The sequence below is a fragment of the Hippopotamus amphibius genome, chromosome 12 (genome assembly GCF_030028045.1).
Source record: "Hippopotamus amphibius kiboko isolate mHipAmp2 chromosome 12, mHipAmp2.hap2, whole genome shotgun sequence".
NCBI classification, from domain to species: domain Eukaryota; kingdom Metazoa; phylum Chordata; class Mammalia; order Artiodactyla; family Hippopotamidae; genus Hippopotamus; species Hippopotamus amphibius.
Window position 1 is genome coordinate 1613247 of NC_080197.1, and position 17091 is coordinate 1630337.

General features: G+C 58.7%; 1 protein-coding gene across 6 annotated transcripts; it reads right to left on the reverse strand.

The window, feature by feature from the left end:
- Positions 1-1458: 1458 nt before the first annotated feature.
- LSM14B (LSM family member 14B) lies at positions 1459-12828 on the reverse strand. 6 transcript variants are annotated; one of them, XM_057703217.1, is made up of 10 exons: positions 12510-12822; positions 10634-10797; positions 9398-9533; positions 8532-8648; positions 6251-6394; positions 5934-6011; positions 5559-5720; positions 5052-5202; positions 3209-3394; positions 1459-2635 (listed from the first exon to the last, which is right to left on the reverse strand). In XM_057703217.1, the coding sequence occupies exons 1-9, from the start codon at positions 12634-12636 to the stop codon at positions 3223-3225; spliced, it is 1251 nt and encodes a 416-aa protein (XP_057559200.1). In that variant the 5' UTR covers positions 12637-12822; the 3' UTR covers positions 1459-2635; positions 3209-3222. The 6 variants fall into 6 exon arrangements, with proteins under 6 accessions (XP_057559200.1, XP_057559199.1, XP_057559205.1 ...); XM_057703216.1 differs by having other exon boundaries at positions 6251-6418; positions 12510-12821; XM_057703222.1 differs by lacking the exon at positions 8532-8648 and having other exon boundaries at positions 12510-12821.
- Positions 12829-17091: the final 4263 nt, after the last annotated feature.

Genomic DNA, 17091 nt, shown 5'->3' on the forward strand with positions numbered 1-17091 from the left:
GAGGTTTTAAACAGAATGACTGTTCCTTCTTACACCTTTGTCCAAGTCCCCAGTGAATGTGTGACGTCAGGACACGAGGACAAGCAGTGCTCAGTTTACACCTTGAACTTATTTGCACAGCAGTAGCTCTGGAACTTGTCTTCAGTTTCTGATTTTAGTAGATCAAGTCAACAGTCCTGTTTTCTACCTTCAGACTTATCGTGCTGGCTGTTTCCTGCCCTGTCTCACTTTTTAGCCAGAAAGGTTACCCTTCTTTTAGCTTCCAGTCCACAGTAGGGTAAGTCGTGGTCCTAAGCACTGCCGTTGCAGAAAATCCTAATCACTCCCTTCAGCTGCACAGCCCGGCCGCCCGCCCTAGTGACGGCATTGCTCTCGGCTTCCTGGGCCTGGGAGGACCCACTATGGGCTTCCTGAGTCCTTGGGCTGCTTGTCTCTTCTGGCTGCGCTGGCAGGACTCCAGGGCTCTGCTCTTCCATGTCTGTAGCTTCTGCTGTACTGGGTGCTCTCTCAATGGCACAGATAGGCCAGGCTTCTGAAGAGCAGTAAAGGGAATTCCCTGGTGGGCCAGTGGTTAGGACTGTGCACTTTCACTAAGGGTCTGGGTAGTAAGATCCCGTAAGCCACGCAGCACAGCTGAAATAAAGAGTGAAGAGGCCCAGGTACATTTTCAACTCAGTCTAAAGTGTCTAATTGTCATGATTGTCAGGGTAAAATTTTAACATCACGGTTAGTCATAGGTGGTAAACTGTGATGTAACTATATTTAGAACCTCCAGCAGAGAAGTACCTGTTTAGCTGAGTGCTGAGTCACCTACCTAGTTTAGAATTCGTGCTAAGGCTAGTTACATCCAGCAGGTCAGCTATGGAACGTTTTTATTTTTAATTGGTCAAAGATGCTAGTCACCCAAAAAATGGAAGGTTGCCAAGAATTTGTTCAAATTCTGAAATTACCACCAGTGCTCAGGATCTGTGCGGCAGTGGTAGACTGCCTGGAAAGGGAAGCTGGCAGGAACACACGGCTGGGTCAGCTGTCACAGGCCAGCTCACCCTGGTGCCTGGTCCTGCTCTCAGCCTGAATCTCTCACAGGTGACCAGCTGTGCCTTAGTCCTGAGATTGCTTTTAAAAATCACCTGGAAACCCATTACAGTGAAATGAGATGCTTTCCATCTGCAACCAGCCATGTCTTTGCTTTTCTCTGTGGTCCCAGGGTCCAGCCCTGTAACAGGTTCTAAGGCATCAACAACATGAAAGTTCTGAGGAGTTTGGAAGCAGCATTAAGGCAGCAAAGGGGCCACTTCTGAAGCAGGTGGTTTAAACTAGTGTGCAAAGTATCCGGAAAGCAGTAGCACTCATCCTACGGTGAGGAGGGCAGCTCATGGTGCCTACCTTGGGCCAGGCTCGTCAGCTGTGATGTAATTCGGGCAACAGAGTCAACAGGACTATTTTCAGAGCAGAGGAGACTTTTAAAGGTTTGCTTGTTTATTTATAATTACAAGTTTCCATTACTCCAACAGAGCAGCCCCATTGCTATGTTCTAATTCTTAGCCATTAAGTCCTACAAAAATAAACCTAAGCTTTTACAGTAACTTAATCAATACAGAACTAAAACCTTTATACCTATTGAAAGGGGTTTAGTTACCAAGGTGCTTATGTTCACCACAATGCCCTGTCAGGCAGAGGGCCGCATGCTGCTACTGAAGGTCTGACCCATGTGCTCATGCAACAAATTTATATTCCCCACCCTCCCTCCACCCACCAGTAAAACAAAAACAGAACTATTCACAATTGAGAGGAAATATGCTCTCGGTCAGCTGACCTCGCCAAAAAAAAAAAAAAAAAGACTGGCTCATTTCCAAGTGGATGAAACACCAAACGGTGTTCGGCCAGATTCCAACACTGACTGGCCCGGGCAGGGACTGGCAGGGCAGGGACGCCTCAGAGGGGCTGGTCCTGGGCGCTCACCCCCAACGGCAGTTCCTGTGGAAGCCACACTCCGAGCGACAGCTCCCAGCTCCCGTTCAGGCCCCCTTCCTGCACCGCCAGGACACCCCCCCCCCCGCCAGCCTGCTACCTTGACGTCGTCGCTTGGGGTGTCAGGGTCATCTGGTTTGCTTCTATGTCATGATCCATGGGACACCCCACTTTCCCTGCCCTGAGACCCCCTGCCCCCACATGCCCCTGTGCTGGCCAAACCTGGCTCCCAGGTCCCACCCGCAACAGTGGGGGTGCCAGGCCGGCAGCCAGGCAAGTTACACAGACACGCTTGGCTGCACACTTGCCAAATGAGGTTTGGTTCCACTCTAAAGTCAAAGCTGTCCTTAAAGGTCACAACATGAGGATCACGCTTTCGTTCTAGAAACCTTTCTGCGAAATACCAAAACCTTCAAATCAGGCTGTGTACAACTAAAAAGGAAAAATAGGCCAAATACCTCAAAGAGGTTTCCCATACACACTTCCCCCAAACAAGTGGTTGTAACTCCGACCACGCCCTAGTTCAGTTCAGTCCCAAACGTAAGTAGTAGCATGGGAATTCTCCAAACTCAGTAAACAAAGTGACCACGTCTCCCCAGTAAGTGCAGCGTTTTCCAACATCCTCGTAGACACAGCCTGGCGTCTGCACTGCTCCGGCAAGAGCCTACGAGAAGATACGACCCAGGTGAGCACCCGGCACGTCTCGCCAGGCAGCACCCCAGCCCAGGCCCAGCACCACAGCCTCCAGAGAAGAACGGGCTGCTCCCCTCGCCGGCAGGCCAGGGCTGCCCAGACTTTCCTGTCAGCACCCAAGTCCCCGTTTTTGTTCACATGGGGGTGGGGGGGGGGGGTGGGAGGCAGCTCCAGGGCCCACCTGCAGCCCACTCCCCTCCCAGACCCTAAGGGGCACACATGTCACCATCGACCTAGTTAAACATGCAGACTCGCGGTCAGCGCCGGGCCAGGCTGGGGCCGTGACCCGGTTGTAACCACCTCTCCTCGCTGACCACACCCGAGTAGGAAGCACCCAGCCCTCCTGCACCCGGACCCTCACTCTGACGACCCCGGGGCCTGGGTCCCTCCATCCCTGAGAGCCCCCTGGGTGACTCACTCAGGGTCAGGGGCCTCAATACCGATGCTCACCGGCTCCTAAACTCTTCCTCAAGAGGCCTCTCCTAGCTGGGAGCCCCGTCCGCACGCCCTCCCACTAAAGGATCCCGAGGTTCCCCTCACTCACCTTCGGCCGCCTCCTTACACCCTTCCAGTCCCAGCTCTGTGGGAAGTCGGGTTACGACGGGTTGCACCGTTGCCCCTGCCCCCTCGAAATCCACCCCGGAAACTACGGCCACGAAGAAACCTTCCCGACACCCCAAAGGTCTCCGTGTTGAGCTTCCTCTCTTCAGCCCACGTTGTCCGCCTGGAACTGAACCACAGACAAGGAGCATGACACCAACAGTGGCGGGCACTGCCTCACGGCTTTCCGAGCCAGGCCCCAGCCTCACACAGCCTGGGGGGGGAGAGAGGACAGACGGATGGTGACTTACTGCTGGAGCCTTAAGGGGGCAATCCAGTCAGGACCCTGGAGCCTGAGACTCCACACTGCAGGGGCTCCAGCCCAGCCTCCCAGTGGACTGAGCTCATCAGTACACACGTCTCACACCTGCGGCATCTATGGCCAGCACGCGACACCAGCCAGCCACAAAGGAAGCCCTCCCTGCTTGCTAGGCCAGTGCCTGTGCAGGCTCTGAGACCTGGAGCAGATCACGGACCCCTCCAGACAAGTCTCCACAAGATGGGGAAGGGGGCGAGGCTACACAGAGCAGGCTCCCCAAGCAAGGACACCCCACCCCGTGTCCAGCCGTGTGCCCGGAGCAGCCATGGGGCTGTTTACAGGCAGCTCACACGCAACACACCCAGCCCAGCGCCCTGCTCTGCTGCCCCCACAGGCCTCCTCGCTCAAAGCAGCAGCAGCTGCACTCTTCAGCTGCCCGGGCGACAGCCCGTCAGCCCACCTTTAAGGCAGGTCAGAAGCCAAGCCTCTGTCCTCCTGCTCCATCACCACCCGCTACCCTAAAACCTCTAACACGACCACTTGGCTTCCACACCTGCCCCACCTCTGCCCACAAAGCAGCCATAAAACCCCAGAAAGCACTGCTCTCCCGACGGTGCTCAGAATAAAAGCCAGTCATCACGGTGACCTGCAAAGCCAGCAGGGACCGTCCCGTCTCCATCACTCCTCCCCGACCCCGACCCCCACACTGGCTCCACCGCCGCCGCCCATGTGCACCGGCCCGCGTGCACCCACACACTGGCTCCCGACCCCACCCGAGACTGCGCTCCAGGCGCCCCGCCCACCTCACCACTGGGTTTTATCTCCTGCGTGTATTTTTTTCCCGGTCTCTTCCCCTGCCAGGGTGTAAAGGGCAGGGGCGGAGGGGCTGGCTGGCTTGCTTTCCGCTGCACCCCCAGTGCCCTGCAGCACGTCTGCTACTCCGCTCGAGAATGAACCGATCCGAGTCTCCGCCCCAGGCCCGTCCTGCACACGTCCTTCACTGCCTAGCTTGTTCCTGGGCAACATCTGGGGACCAGCTGTTGAGTGCTCAAAACAAAGCTCGTGACAGCGTCCCGGGCCTCAAGCAGTCAGGTGAGAGGATACCATGGACACTCCCTCCAACTGCATCAGGTAGCAAGGGCCTCAGGCCACCAGGGTCAAACCAACATGCAGGCCCAGGCAAGGTGGTACACAACATCAACGCGCTCAATTCTGTACCAGTGGGGGAGGGCGGTCCAGCCCCACCTCGATGAGGAAGGGGTAGCTGAACACAGAGGGGCCTGGGCCTGGGTCAGACCCCTCAGGTGCCTGTGACTGTCAGGGCTTCCCACACCACCACCTACTGCTGGTGCCACTGGGATGCATGTATCTGTTGTGGTAAAAATGTGAATAGGAGCCCAAGAGATTCGCCTTGAACTTAAGGTCTGGGTTTGGTCTCCAAGAGAGCACACCCCAATCTCAGGGTTTGCGGCAAAATATCTTCCCACCAGCTCCCCCAGGGCCTTGCCCAGCCCCTCAGCCCCCTGACCTGGTCTTGAGTTCAGAGGAGATGTTGTCAAAGAAGGACTTGGATTTGTCGTAATAGCAGTTGGGTCCCAGGTGGTCCTCCTCTGCAGGGGCCTCGTCACTCTGGGTCACCACCGCCAGGTCCTTGTCCTCCCCTTTCTCAGCTTTGTCATCTGCACAGAAGCAGGGCACTGAGATGCCAAGGGGCAAACAAAGCACTTCCACCACGCCAGGTCCTCACTGGGCCACACAGCGGTGTCTTCAGGCCTCGGGGAAATGCCCACGAGTGTTCTGTGCCCAGTGGAAAGCTCTTCTCACTCCGCACGGCTGGCCTCGTCCACCCCTGGGCCCTGCACTCTGCTCCTCATCCCCCAAAGGAGCACAGTCCTCCCCCCAGTCTCCTCTCCATTCTGGGAATTCCTTGGACGGCACGGTTTCCCCACGGACCACCATCCCTGCCGCCCGCACCCCCAGCTGTCTTTCCTTGGCCCCCTCTATCGACTCTCCTGGGTGGGGCAAATTTTCAGACCTTTAAAATTCAGTTTCTTCTTAAATTCTTTGTCCAGCTCCTCTCGGTTGAACTGGGCGTTTGCACTCTCAAAATCAAAGTCGCCTTCAAACTTGATTGTGTTTTCCTTGACGTTAGTTGGACGGCTCTGCCCTCTGGAGCGATTCCTTGTTCGTCTGTTCCCTGTGAGGAGAAGAGGATGCCCTGGCTGGTAAGGCCCTAGCCCGACAGTACTCAGCGTGAGACAGAAGACGGAAGCGGGGACAGAGCACGCCGAAGCCGCCACCGAGCCCAGTCCCTGAGACCGCCACCCACGGAGAAGCAGGCAGCAGCGGTAAGCAGAGAGCGCCTGCGAGGTTCTCAGCTCCCCAGAACTCAAGCGGCAGCAGCTGTTACCTGATCGCCGCCTCTGAGGTCTTCTGTTCTCGTCATTCACCTGCCCTTGAGTTTGCACAGCTGCCGGCTGAACGACATCTAAGGCGCAAAAGGGAAGAGTAAGGCAAGCCGCCTGCAAAAGCCAAGCCCAGCGATGGGAGGGGGGCGGTGCCACCAGGGGGACATGCGACAAGAGCCTGCCCTGCAAGAGCCTACAGGGCTTGCAAGGGGGCGGGGGCATCTAATTAAAGAAGAAGAAGAAAAAGAAAAAAAGAACCCCGGGAAGCGCTGTGACACGGAGAACACGAACAAACCCCAGGGACTGAGTGTTTAAGTACCGCTGGCGGTCTTGCTGCCCGGTGGGGCCGGGCGCCCATTAAGCTGCATCCCCACAGTGCTCTTGCCAGGTAACAGCTTCTTGGTGTTCAGGTTATCAAGAGAACCAGTCTGGACGGCCTGCTCCACCATGGGGCTCTTGCCGACTGAGACAGATGGAAAGACAGCTCCTGAGTTGAGGAGAAGGAGGTTTAAAAATGGAGTAAAGGAGAGAGGCTCAGCCCCCTCCCCACCCCCCACACTTCTCTTCCAGCGGGCGCGTGAGGCAGGAGAGGAAGGCCACCGCCTAGAGAGTCTGCCAAACCCAGGCAAAGCCCCCCACCCGGCACCAGCCCCTCTGCGTCTAGCCCAGGCAGCAAAAAAGCCAGCAGGCTCCCCAGTTAGGGCGTCCTGAGGAGGGAAAAACACCCAGCACGGGGCAGCACCTCTCAAGCAGTTAGGAGAAGCTTCCCCAAAACCACACAAGCTCTAACCCCGAGGGGGCGCGACAGTCCCGAGACGCCGGTGAGTTCACGGTCTGAGAATGTGTTTCGCTCTGGGCCATGCTGGACAAGAACCATCCCAGGCTGGCATCGTCCACAAAAGGCAGTGGTCAGCCTTTGAAGTTAAAATTCTAGAACACTGTCGTTTTTGCTTAAGGCACAATAAAACCGAAAAGGATGACGTGATGAGCGCTGACTACAGAGATACAATGGCCTGCACTCCTCTGGGTGAGGGCTCATCCTGAGAAAGAAGGGTTCCCAGGCTGCCCTCAGAGACGGCACTGCACTGAGTCTGTTCCCACCACACGGCACCCCTGGGCCTGAGCACAGCAGAGAGAGCCCAGAATCCAGCCTCGCCACGTGGAGGTCCCCGCTCACGAGATGCGCCTCTGCTGCGAGGTGAGGACAGCAAAGGATGTGCCACACGCGTCAGGCTGTCTCCTCCCCTCCCTCGCTCCTGTGGGCACTGGTTCAACAGGACAACTTCAGACTGGGTGGAGGTGCACAGACTTTTGAGACAGAAAAAATGAGCCCTAACCATGGAGTAACTATTACCAGAGGAGCAGCCCAACACAAGTGAAAACTGGATATTCTACCTTTTTTTAAAAAGACAGAACAGAAACTACTGTGACAAACTCCTCATACCCAGATCAAAAGTCCTCAGAGGGTAGGCCCTACATACTGGTATTTTTTTTTTTTTTTCGGCTGCACAGCATGCAGGATCTTCGTTTCCCGACCAGGGATCAAACCCGCACTTCCTGCACTGGAAGCACGGAGTCTTAAGTGCTGGACCATCAACAAAGTCCCCACACTGGTACTTCTAAGTGTCCTCTTTGATGGGCATTAATTAACCCAGACCACTCTCTCTGGTCTGTGGCCTTCCTTGAGCAAGACACAGCTGCTTCCTGCACACTCTAACTGGATTGGGCGAGAACCTTGGGCTCATCTTCTTTTCATAAAAACATACCTGTTAAACTATCTTGCCCTAAAAGCAGTTTTATGTAAACGGTCCTAAGAACAATGAAGTATCCTGTGCAACGTTTAAGTGGGGAAAAGCCATCACTACTGCTGTAACTCAGATCCGCTGGCGTCCATGCAGGAAAGCAGCACATGCAAAGTAACAGACTGACAGGAGCTGTGAGCCAGGGGTCATCGCGGTGCACACAGCGCACACAGACTTCCGGTGAAAGGAGAAGGCCCGCAGAGGGCAAGAGCCCCCCCACAGCTGCGGGCGCCCGGCAGACAGGTGGGACAAACCAGCATCACTAAGCCGGTCATCAGGCCCACTGCTCACCTGGGCGACAGCTCGGGCTAGCCACCCAGTTTTCATGGTGCTTCATTTTAGAAAGACACCCGAGGCCCCCGATTCTGAACGCCCTGGATGGTGAGGAAGTGCCACACAGATCCTCCAGCAGCATGCCTGTTACCTGGGGGACTGGCCTGCCGTCTCACCCAGCAACCTACAGTGCGTCTAGGACCAGCAGAAACCCCAGGAAGTGGCCTTCTGGGCAGAGGGACGTTTCCCATGCGTGCTAATCACAGTACAGGTCAAAACAGAGCTTGGACCCAGGAAGAGTGAGCAGAGTGTGTTGCTGGTTCTTTCTAACCCCCTCTTTAAAACGGGGGAGTTCATAACTCCCCCAGTTCAGGACTACGTGCAGAACCACACAGTAGCGGTGTAACTGATCCGTAGGCTCGGCAAATTATCTGCTACAGCTGCTGTCCCTCTGGTCTACTGGTTTACCCCTCGCTCTCAGGATGGCTCGCAAGACAGCATGCAGTTCTCCAAAACTGCTGTTACCCTTGGAAGTGAGCTGATGTGGCTCTGAGGACATGTCAAGCTCTGAAACAGGTTGTGGAGATGGAGAAGAACTAGGGCTGGAAGCCGCGGCTGAGGCTGGAGGGCTTACCAACTTTTCTAAAAGAAGATAAAGGAGAAAAGAGCAAAAAAGAAAGCATACCAATAAGTAACGAGAAACTCGTCTTGTGTATAGCAGGCTTGGAAAGAGCCAAGCCATTTCTCATAGGATACTTTGCTCACACAAGCCTCATCTAGAATTGGGAAGCCAGGCTGAGAAGGGCTCCTGCACCCCAGGAACAGCAATCAAGATATCAGGGTTCTTCTATTAGGAGCACGTGACGCATATGAGCTAACTCCGTGGTTATCTGAGTACACGGCAAACCTATGGCCAGGGTGACTCTCACTCTACACATGTAGGAGAATCTTACTCACCCTTGGGGGAAACGTAATGTTTGAGCAAAGCACTGACAGGAGAATGGTAAAAGGAAAGAACAGGTGGGTGTTGCATTTAACTTTTATATTTATAGGCTGACAAACGTGCAAGCAGTTAGAACTCATCTGTAATTACACATCACTTATTTCTTATTTGAAGCAGACATACCACAACTTCCACCCAGACACAGGCTGATGTCTTAAATGAATTTTCATTTGATTCATCTGTTCCAAAACTCATAGTGGTGCCTCTTTCCCTCAACTGAGGAATTACTAAGCATTCTAACTAGTTGAAGGCACACTGAGGCAGGTACTCGGTGTGCCCTACAGGCTGAACAGGGCAAGAACACAGCATCCGCACCACCAGGGTCTGTGGCCCCGCCTCCTGGATGTCACAGCACAGGCAGCTTACCAGGTAGAAAAAGGTTACTCACCTAAACCCAAGGAAGCGGCATACTGCTGGCTAAGCAGGGAGCTGGCGGCCAGCTGGCTGTAGGGCGGCATCCCTCGGAAGGGGCTGTAAGGCACGTGTGGCTGGAAGGAGGAGGCCGAGCCCGAGCCCAGGGAAGACTGAGCAAGGAGACACACAGGTGAGAGCAGTGCAAGGCCCTCCTGTCACCTGCCTGGAGAGCACCGTGCAGACGGGGGAGGCCGGAGGCTGAGGCGGCACGAGGGGCCCACGGGCTGCCAGGATGGCCTGCGGGAGCTCAAAGCTGCCTTTTCCACATTTCATCCCCAGCTCCACCAGTCCAGGCAATTTTAACCCAATGAACCCCTCTATGGCCCCCCACCGCCCGCCCTCAGGGAGTCCAGGCTCTGTCAGGGGGCCAGGATGGCATCCTCGACTTGGCCCTGCCCCCACCACGCAGGGCACAGCGGTGCAGCTGAGGAACTAGCTCCACGCGTCTTCTCCCCGGCTCCGCACCTTCAACACCTGGCGCCTGTGCTCCCTCAAGGCCCCTCTGCCCCTCAAGGCCTGGCACAGGCACTTTCCTCTTCTGAAGCTCCTAAAGCCCCTCACTCCAAACCTTCAGAAGTCTGGCCTGGGGCTTCTCCGCGGGCCCCCACAGCCCGGCGCGCACGCTCCCACCTCTCAGGGAGCAGGCTCAGTCCCAGAGCCTCCTGCAGTGTGAACCCGAGGAGAGCCAGTGGACACTGAAATTTCCAGGTCCAGAAGATATTACCCTGGGCTCCCTAGTAATCCTGGGCAAAATACACCACAACACAGCAGACAGGCACGTGGCGGGAGACCTGCAAGTTCAGCGTCCCACAGCACAGCATTTAACATCTGGACAGTGTTGGGAGAACAAGCCCTGCTGTCCCAAGTCCCTACTAGCACCTTTCCCACTCACAGCATGCCAGTGGGGCTACAGGCTCACTCCACCCAACACCAAGGACAAAGCCCATTCCCCAAGCACCCCAGGTGCAGGCAACGCTACCCCTCCCCGCCCAAACACACTGGGCCAGCCTCACTCTACCGCACAGCCTATGCACGCTGCAGGAGTTAAGACCTCCTACTGAATGCCAACAGCCTACACAAAAATTAAACTACTTTTCGTGAAAAGGCTATTCCTCGAGTTGAGCACTCTGGCCAGACGACACCAAGTTCCATTTGGAAACCAGCCCCTTAAGAAACAAGGCCCACGGCAGCAACGGAGCGGAGCACTTACTTGAACGATAGCAGGGTCCTGCGGGAGCGCGTGCTGAGCTTTCGGAGGTTCACACACAGTAATATCTTTGATATCACTTCCCCGGAAGATGATGTACTCATAAATCTCCTCTCTAGGGGGGGCAGGCCTATCTGTGGGACGGTCTTCAGTACCAAAGGACCTCACTTAGGGGTTGAGAAAAAGAAGGGTTAAGTGGTCGTCCTCAACCAAGTGCGTCCAATCACTCCCCTTGTAGGAGCCATCCGCAGCACCTGGTCTCCACATCCCGCCCATTAATGGACAATACCTACAAGACCCCAGCTGGCAAAGCTCCAAAAAGTTCTAGGTCACAAAGACAGCAACGAACGACTCAGAGCCTGACAGTCTCATGAAGCTCAGCATCCTCACTTCCAAACACAGAAGACCCGCGCTCTCGCGCAACAACACTGGCTTTGCACAACCCCCTGTTCACATCTGACTTAGCAGATTAACCAGCCCCAAAGCTGCTTTTTGACAGAAACCTTACAACACGTCACCCCGGGGGAGTCTGTTTTCTTCTGAGAAAAGCCAGCAGGTTGGGTGTTATCCCCACCCTTCTGCCCACAGTCAGCCTGGGATGAGCTGGTAAAGAAACAAAAGGAGAAGGGGGCTCAGAACGTGGACCTACACCACGAGCGGCTGTGTCTCCCGGAGGGATTTCCTAGGGTATGAACCCCCACCGGCAGGGTTCAAGAAGCCAAAGCAAGTGTCTCCTTCCTAGGTCTCCGAGGCAGAGCTGAGTCGAGGTAGCCTCCATCTAATCTGAGCACAACTACTGCTGAGGACCATGGACTCCTCTGGGCCTCAGTTTTTCCCACCAGGGTCTCAGGCCAAGTGTAGTCAAAAGCCAAGAGGACAAGTGGCCACATAATCTTATAGTACTTCTAAACCATCTCCCGGAGCAACGCCTCTACCCGAAAACTTCAATACCAGGCTTTAAAAGCAGCTATTCCCAGAGCTGGGAACTGACTGCGACCTGGGGACCGGGGGCTTCCTCTAACACAGGAGCATGTAAGCTGTGCCTTGACCCCTAAAAGCCCAGCGCACTGTCTCCAGCCTAACACGACCAATCAAAGAGACTGGGTTTCTGCAGACTGGCTGCACTCAGCGCTGCTAAGAGGCAGGGGAAGGACACCAGCCATCTTCCTGGAGGATGCAGACAAAGAAACTTCGGGGCACCTCCGGCCTCCACACGCCCCGCAGAGACGCTGGGCTCCGGCAGAGCCGCAGCACCGCCGCCTCTCCCTCAGCCTCGCGGGGACTCGGTGTGGTTCCAGCGCCCGCAGGGAGGGGTCTGGCGCAAAAGGGGGAACCCGCAGGCCGAGCGGCTGAATTAAGCGTCGCCAGACGCTTTAAATGGGGGCACCGAGCCGCCCACCGACGCCCCTGCCCTGGCAGGAGGAGCCATTAAGACGTGGTGTTTGTTCAGGCTCGAGGCCCCAGCTGCTTAATAGGTTCCAGAAGGGCTTGCAGGAGTCGCGTTTTCTCGCCCCCCGGCCCCAGCCCTCCCCCGCAGGGACCGGGTTCTGGGCGCCAGCTGCCCCTCCGCCCGCGGGCAGGTGGGGGGGAGACCGCCCAGCTACGCCGACCCCCCACCGGCCGAGGGGGGCTAGGCCACCGGGGGGGAGCGCCACGGGGGGGGGGGGGCCGCCGCGGGAGCGGGACCCGCCCCCCCCACCCCCACCCCGGGCGGGCCGGCCGCGCACAGCCACGCCGCCGCCGGCGCCCGCGGGGCCCATTGTGCAGGCCGGGCCCCGGAGCGCGGCGGCGGGAGCGGCGCGGAGGCCCGGGACGCCGCGGGGGGCGCGGGCCGGCGGTGGCGGCGCCCCGGGGCTGGGCGGCGGCCGCGGGGCGCTACCTTTGGCGAGCGCCACGGTGGAGTTGTCCGTGTCGATGGTGTAGAGGATGCCCTCGTAGCGGATCTGCGCCTTGGAGATGAGGCTGATCTTGCTGCCCAGGTACGGGGTGCCCGAGGAGCCGCTCATGGCGGCGGCCACCCGGCCGGGCCTCGCCCGCTCGCCTCCGCGCGGTCGCCTCGCCGCCCGCTCCTCCGCCTCGGCGCCGCCTCGCCGCCGCCGGAGGGCCTGCGCGGGGACCAGCGAGCGAGCGGCGGCGCGCGGCCGGGGGCTGCGAGGGGAGCGCGGGGGAGGAGGGGCCGCAGCAGCCACATCCGGGGCTTGTGCCGCCACGCCCCGCCCCCGCACGCTCGCCGCCCATTGGCTCGCCTCGCCGGCCACCCTTTAAATATGGCCGCGCCGCCGGCCTGGGGGAGGGCCCGCGCCCCGCGCCTGCGCAGCGGGCGCCGCCGCTCTCCCCGGCTCTCCGCCCCACTTCTCGGCTGACTCCCGGCGGGCCCCGCGCGGGGTGGGAGCACGAGACCCGGCGGGCGGGCCTAGGGAGGGGTGGGAATCGGCCGGGGGGGAGCGCGCGTGCGCGGGAGGGGAGGGGCGCACGTGTGGGGCAGGGGGCGGGGCGCCAGGCTCCGCCCGCCGCGCGTGCCGGCTGTGTAGCGACCCGGGGGCGGGGAGCCTGTGGGCCGCGATCCGCGGTCTCGGTGTCCCCTTTGCAGCCGCGTGCCCGCCGGCTCTTCCCCGGCTCTGGGCCGGAAGGCCGGGGTGTGCCCCACCTCCTCCCTTCCCCGGGGGCGAGGGCTGGGGGAGGGTCCCTCCCCGGGGCAGCGGCGGGGGGGGCCGGGGTCCCTGCCCGCGGGGCGCAGGCGGGGCCGGGGGGGAAGGCGGGGCCGCCCGCCGCGCGCCGGGCGCCGCGGTGACAGCCGGTGCCGAGCGCTTCCGGCGCGTCGGCCGCCGAGTGTCCGGTGCTGGGCGCGTCTGCTGCTTTGCTCCGGCCCCCCCACCGCGGCGGCGCTCCGCCCCCTCAGATAAACCCCAGCCCGCAGGCAGGGCCTGGAGCCGCGCCCCACCCGGCCCGCTCGCCGCCTCGCCGCGGAGGGGAGGGGCGGGCCGCCCCTCCTGCTCGCCGGACCCCTCTTCCCGGCCCAGCCCTCTGCTCGATTGGTGGTTATGGTCCCGTGTGCTTTGTGTGTCCCTCTCTCGACCTCAGATCAGGGACCAGTACTGGGTCCTGAAAACGACGTACCAGCATTTTCTAAAAATGAATCAGAAGGAGACAGCGAGCGTCTCACACAGCGGGAGTGAAGCGTTTATTTCACTTAGGCGCATGTAGGTGGGCACTTGATCAAGATGTGAAGGGTGTTTCTTGCCATAAGTGCCAGATGAAAAAGTGAAAGCTGCTGCAGAGAATGCCTTACCACGACGTGCACGCAGACTCTGACTCCCCGCTTTACGCAGGGCACTGAGGGCACGGAGACCCAGCACAGGACAGTTGCCCCGCAGGCAAGTTGCAGACCCCGCAGACTCCTGCTCTTTGCGAGCCTCCCCGCCCAGTGCCACCAGCACCCGGCAACAGTAAGAGAATGAGTACTGGGTTGGAGAAAAGGGAGCACAGAAGAAGCAAAAGAGAAGATGGAGAAGTCTTCAAAATTTATATGCCAAGATTTCCCTGTGCTTCTCTGCTCCTGGAGAATTGCACGGGTGAGGAGATGGTGGACAGTGCGGCCCCAGGGTTAGCCCAGCTCCAGTAAGAGAGGCCTCCAGGCATGGGGGCATCCTGCCCTTAGACCTGAGACAGGACTCTCCCTTCGCACAACATGGCCTCCCCCAGGGTGCACTTGTGCAAAGTGGGCGCCACCCCGGGTCTCCTGAGCACCTCAGCGACCATCTGGCCGGGTGGTCCCCCTGCCCAGCTGAGGTCCTCCTCCCCCCACTTCCCAGGTACCGGAACGTGACTTGCCCAAGGTCACAGGCTCTGTGCCTCACACCTCTCACCACAATCTTCCGTGCGTGCTGCAGGTGGGGATGCGTTCTCACCAACAGGAGCTGATTCTACCTTGGAGGGGGGGAGCTGGATCCTGAGCTCCAGGATCAGGGCAGGGGGCAGTTCCCGGAGACCTCTGAGAGCCACCAGGCCCCCAGGTGTTCAGCTGGGTAGTTCCCTGAGGGCAGCGGTCACTGCAAATGACTGGGCAGGACAGAGGCTAAAAATATACGTGGTGCACGGGTCCAGGAAGGCTGGCCCTGCTATTCATTCCTTGGTGTCCTGCCCAACGTGGAGGGCGCTTGCGAAAGGTCTGGGAGGGGGAGCAGTTGTGTGGGGCCTAAACTTGGTCTGGGAGTCCATTAGTGGGGTCTCTTTTCCAGGCAAGGACACACGCCTCCAGCACCTCCACCCTAAACAGCTGTCTGCAGTGCCCACCCGCTCAGTCATCACCAAGCCTTAGATTCCTGAGCACGCGGATGTAGAGAGGAGCTGAGAAGCTGGAAAACCCTGGGCAGGTTGGACTCCCTGCCTCAGTTTCTTCTTTTGCCAGAATGAGAGGACAGCTGTCCTGCCTATTTCACTGGTGGATGCGAGGACCCCAGGAGAGAATGCCTGTGATGAGCTTTCGAGAGGCCCTGGGGGCCAGTGCATGGGAGACAGGGGGCCCTGCAGAGGATCACAGAAGCAGCTGGCCAGGTTTCCACTGCACCCACGAGCTATGTACTAAACCCTGTGTGTTTGGAGAACAGCGTCTTTCATTAAGGACGGGTGTGAAGGGGCATATTCCTGCAGCAGGTGAGGGGAACGTTGTCATGGAAAGCCACTTTGTGACTCTGATGTGCACCTGAGAAAGAATGATGGGCCCGGCCACTGATCTCACAGGTATCGTTGCTTCGTAGGAGCAAAACAAAACAGGTGAGTTGATTCAAAGACGTCAGTAATAGATTGGTGGTCACAGATAAAGCAGAAATCGAGTCTGGGGTCTGATGCAGGGGCTGTGTCCCTCCTCTCCTTCAGGACCTGCCGCACAAGGGGGCAGATGTCCAATCCACTGGGAGGGAGCCCTGCCCAGAGAGAACGAGAAGCCAGGAGGGAGCTGAGGGCTTACAGTTAGGCTGGATGATGAGGACAGGGCTGGCTTTGAAGGTGACTCATACTAGGAGCCTTCCAGGCAGGTCAAGGGGCTGGGAGGCCCAGGGTAGGTGTGTTCAGGGCCTCTGCGGTCAGGGAGTAAAGACAAGAGCAGGATTGGTCCTGCGCAGCCAGGAATGCCCCCCCACCGCCCTGAGATCTGTGCGCTCTGTGAATCCAGTGGGAATCCATCCCCTTCCCTGGTGCCTGCAGGGCTGTTTCCCTGGAGGCTCCGTGAGCATCAGTGGGTTGAGGTTCATGCATCTTTGGACCCCCCCCCCTTTCCCTTCACCTCTTTTTCCTCTTCCATCTCCCTCTCGTCCCCCTCCCCCCTCCTTTCCTCTCCCCCGCCGGTCACCCACCCACCCACCTGAGCCTTCTGGGGATGAGGTGTGCTGTGGGGAGTAAACAGCAGTGTGTTAGGACGCAGACCCAGCTGAGCAGCCTTGGCCCGCCTTTCCAAGTCCAGCTGGGTGGGAGAGGTGAGCAGAGCTGATGGGAGTCTGGCAGCCCCGGATGTTCGGTCCGCTAGTGTCGGATCCTAACGTGGCGGCACTTCCGAAATACAGAGAGAAAACGCTTAGAAAACGTCCTGCAAATGGGAAGATGACCAGGCTGGTTGGCTTTCCTCTCCTGGTGACAGTTAAGCCTCTCAATACTGAGGGTTTCAAGAGCTCAGGAACAGGTTCGGGGGCACATTCCTGGGACCCCACAGCCACCCTCACCACGCGGGTCCGGTCAGGCAGACCTGGCTGGGATCCTGGCCCCAGAGCCTCCTGGCTGTGCCTCTCCTAACCTCCCTGACTTCAGCTTTCTAGCAGGAAAAATGGGGACCAGCTTGCACCTCATGCGGTGAGGGTGGAAAGTGTAAGTGAAGCTCTTGGCGCCGGGCCGGCACGCGGGAGGGACCCTGGTGACACCTGATCCTGGGTCACCACCGTTTGCTGGCATGTACAGGGTAACAGAAAGGTGGCCAGGGACCAGGGCCCGCCACACACGCAGGGAGGGCTGAGGTCCCCAGGCCCTCGGCATCACCAGCTGGGCCCACCTTCACCCATCCCACAACGCCCCCCCTTCCTTCTGCCTGGGCTCCCTCGCCGCCTCATTTAGGGGAGGAGAGCTGTCCAGGCCGGAGGGTGAGTGGTGAGGGTTCTGCTCCCCCCACCCAGGCCGGCAGCGGTGCTGCTGAAAGCAGGGGTGGGAGGAAGACAGATTTCAAAGAGGGGAAGGAAACTGCCCAGAGGCAGAGCAGGTGGGGGCCCCGCCTGGTTCCTCCTGCCGCACGCCTGCTGTGTGCCCTGGGTGTCTCCTCCTGCCCAGCTTCTTCTGGGGCAGGGTACCAACAGCCATGGTGACGGGGAGGCCAGCATCTCAGGGTGACCTGCCCCCGCAGCCTGAGAGCTTCTGCACCAGCCTCCGTGCTAGAACCCATCGTCTTCGTTTGGCTCAGCTGGAAGGGTGCTGTGAGAGAG